Source organism: Triticum aestivum, chromosome 5A, assembly GCF_018294505.1.
Source record: "Triticum aestivum cultivar Chinese Spring chromosome 5A, IWGSC CS RefSeq v2.1, whole genome shotgun sequence".
In the NCBI taxonomy this organism is placed as follows: Eukaryota; Viridiplantae; Streptophyta; class Magnoliopsida; order Poales; family Poaceae; genus Triticum; species Triticum aestivum.
The window spans coordinates 287261652-287265382 of NC_057806.1; the positions used below are offsets into that span (position 1 = coordinate 287261652).

A 3731-nucleotide genomic window follows, 5' to 3' on the forward strand; every position below is an offset into this window, starting at 1 on the left:
TAGTAAGTATATTACGCGAGGAAGCGTAAACACCAAAATTCAAATCCTCAATATATACATTTATATATTGCGAAAGAAAAACATGCGAACATAAAGTTTGCTAGTTGTGAACTATAGTTTGTATGTAAACAGCGAATGAAGCTGCTCATCGTTGTGCCAAACAAGCTAAAAATATAGGGTTTACTAGCTGTGAACTATAGTTTGTATGTAGAAAAGCTAATGAAACTGCTCATCAATATGTCAAAGAAGGCACATACAATACAAAGAGATCTACTATGGACAAACTATACCCTCTCTCCTCTCCGACCGCTTGCAAATTCACTGTAACCCCTCGCTTTGAAGTAATGTGAGCTTTTGATTGGTAAAATAAAAATAAAAATGAGAGGGTCAAATATAGCCACAGTGCACATTTTTCTCCAGAACATATGCAGAAAATATAGTGTCAAAAAATGTCTTATATTATAGGACGAAGAGAGTATTTTCGTGTGAAATTCGCAGGTTCAGACATCAGCCCACATGAAATTTTAGTTCGATTTTTTAGCCGGTGCATAAAGCACCCGTACTCAAAAGGGAATTTCCCTAATGCCATCTCATTTTCGGAAGAGCCCATATGAATCAAATTATTACGGCCGTAGCCTCCTAAACTCGTATGCACAAGAGAGGGCCACGCTGCCATCTTTCAGACCGCATCGAACTCCTCCTTTCCGCCGCCGCCGCCGCCGCCGCAGCCATTCATGGCGAGGCGCCGCCGGGGAGGATTCGAACATTAATCCATGCTATTCCCCACCCGTCCCTGTAAATCCCAAGCTCCTGCCGCCGTAGCTGCTATCTGCAGCCTCCGCCCCTCCTCCTCATCGCCGGCGCTTATTCCTTCCCCGTATCACGACGACAACCCATTCGCCTCACTACTCACTTCCGATCCCCCTCCGCCGGATCCGCTCCGCCAGGTTCTCGCCACGGGAGACGTCCACGGCGCGCTCCGCGGCCTCCCTGGCCTCGCTCGCCAGCTGTTCCGGTGGGCGGAGGGCACCCCTCACGGTTTCCCCCGCTCCGCCTCCGCATTCGCCGCCGTCCTTGTCCCGCTCGCTGAGGCCAGGCGCAACCGCTCCGCTTATCCCGTCTCCCTCCGCGCTATCCAGGCTGGCCTTCTCCTTCCCCTCATCTCTCTCCTCCTCACGTATCCCCTGTCCCCCTCCTCCCACCACCTCCTCAACTTCCTCTTACGCATGTCCACCAAGTTTGTGCCCGAATGCCAAGCTCAGGACCCTGCGCCCACCAGCTGTTCGACACAATGCCTTTCCGCCTTCCAAGAGATGGCGCGTCAAGGTGTCGCCCCTTACGTCAAGGTGTGCAACTGCGTGCTCTCTGTGCTGTGCGACGCGGCCAGGTGGGACGACATGCGTGCTGTGTATTCAGATATGCTTCAGCTTGGGGTTGAGCCATCCATTGTCACATACAATACATTGCTGGATTCTTTTTGTAAGGCAGGGAGGATCGATCAGGCTGTCATGCTGCTCAAGGATATGGAGGCCCAAGTTGCTGGCTGCTTGCCGAATGATGTCACCTATAATGTGGTGATCAGTGGGCTGGCCAGGAATGGTGAGCTGGACAAGGCGGCTCAACTGGTTGACAGAATGCGGTTGTCCAAACAAGCGTCAGCCTTCACATATAATCCACTTATCAGTGGGTTGTTAGCAAGGGGTTTTGTTGAAAAGGCTGATGCTTTGCAGCAGGAGATGCAGAATGATGGCATTGTGCCAACGGTGGTGACATACAATACATTGATTCATGGGTTATTTAAAAGAGGGAACGTGGAGGCGGCAGAGTTGAAATTTCTGGAAATGAGGGCAATGGGGTTGCAGCCAGATTTGATTACTTACAATTCCTTGATAAATGGACATTGTAAGGCATGTAATTTGAAGCAGGCACTTTGGTTGCTTGGTGATTTGAGACGTGCAGGGCTAGCACCGACAGTTATGACATATAACATCCTTATAGATGGCTATTGTAGATTAGGTAATTTAGGGGGGGCTATGAGATTCAAGGAGGAGATGAGAGCAGAGTGCTGCCTGCCCGATGTTTGTACATATACTATTCTTATGAATGGGTCATGTAAGGTCAAGAACATTGCTATGGTAAGGGTGTTCTTTGATGAAATGCTGAGTAAGGGTTTAAAGCCAGACTGCTTTGCTTACAACACAAGGATTTCAGCAGAGCTGACTCTAGGTGCTATTTCCGATGCTTTTCAGTTGAGGGAGGAGATGATGCCGAGTGGAATTTCTTCCGATACAGTTACATATAATATTCTTATTGATGGACTGTGCAAGGCTGGTAGCCTGAAAGATGCCTATGTGTTGTGGATGAAGATGGTCAGTGATGGGTTACAACTTGACTGTGTCACATACACTTGCTTGATTCATGCACATTGTAAGTGGGGGCTTCTAAGGAAAGCAAATAATATTTTTCGTGGCATGGTTGCAAGTGGTTTGTCACCCTCGGCTGTGACCTATACCATTTTTATTCACACATACTGTAGGGTGGGAGATCTTGATTCAGCATATGGCTGGTTCCGGAAGATGCTGGAAGAAGGAGTGGAACCTAATGAAGTAACATATAATGTGCTCATGAATGCACTATGCCGGATAGGGAGAACTGAATTGGCTTATCAATATTTTCATGAGATGCTGGAGAGAGGATTGGTGCCAAACAAATACACATACACTTTGTTGATAGACGGGAACTGTAAAGAAGGTAACTGGGTGGAGGCTGTAAGGCTGTACTGTGAAATGCATCAGAAAGGTATTCATCCAGACCATTGTACACATAATGCCTTGTTTAAGGGATTTGGTGAAGATCACATGCACGACACAATTCAGTACTTGGAGAATGTTGTTTTGGGTGCATAGGACGGTCTTCAAGAAAGGTTCGTCTTGGCCTTGCTTGGTGGAAAACTCTGTGAGAATTATCCCTATATGCATATTCTCTTTATCAGTAGTTTTTTTAACGATGGTAATTTCTTCCAGCATATTTTGATTTTGCTTTCAATCAGCAGATGACAGACGGAATTTGGGGTGACACTCTGGATAAAGGAGCTATGTGATTTCCAGACAGATAACACAAACAGGTCCTTCTCTTGCTGTGTGAACTTCCTCACAATTTCCCCCTGGTCATATGCTCATGGTCATGGAGAAACAACCCCCATTGTTTTTTCTTTTCTTTCGATAAGGCATAATGGAAATCTTTTGACCATGCCTCCCCAGTATCTACTATCTCAAAAGTGAATGGCTATGGACCTTTTGGGCCGAGCTTCAACAATAACATATAGGCTTTCTCTTGGTAAGATACTACCAAGAATTTTGTAAAACGAATAATCCTTGTACCACAGATTCACGGTCAATTTTGCCATAGTCATCTGACACACACATTGACTTGTCAGATATGTAACACTGTTCCCATTCTTTGGATCATTTAATGGATTCTCTTCTTCTCAATGATTAGTATGGTGGGTGGAGGGGAATTTTTGTCTCAACTCTCAACCGGTATCAGCCAAAACACTTCTATTTATGAGATTGAACTGCAGTGCAACGGCCCTTTAATTGAGCGAACCACCTTAGCATTTTTTGTTTCATTTATTTGTGCTCTAAAGTCATTGCATAGCTTTTCTATACTGCTGCTAGATTGTGGAGCGGCTTGGCAGGAGGGGACTGCCGACCTACGGCAACTGCATTCTT

The 3731-nt window shown here is 46.1% G+C and overlaps 1 protein-coding gene across 2 annotated transcripts; it reads left to right on the forward strand.

Moving 5' to 3' along the window:
- Positions 1–641: 641 nt before the first annotated feature.
- Positions 642–3491, forward strand: LOC123102997 (pentatricopeptide repeat-containing protein At1g22960, mitochondrial). Of its 2 annotated transcripts, none has more exons than XM_044524477.1 (2): positions 642–2955; positions 3053–3491. In XM_044524477.1, the coding sequence occupies exon 1, from the start codon at positions 774–776 to the stop codon at positions 2904–2906; it is 2133 nt and encodes a 710-aa protein (XP_044380412.1). In that variant the 5' UTR covers positions 642–773; the 3' UTR covers positions 2907–2955; positions 3053–3491. The 2 variants fall into 2 exon arrangements, with proteins under 2 accessions (XP_044380412.1, XP_044380411.1); XM_044524476.1 differs by having other exon boundaries at positions 642–2923.
- The last annotated feature ends 240 nt before the right edge of the window (positions 3492–3731 follow it).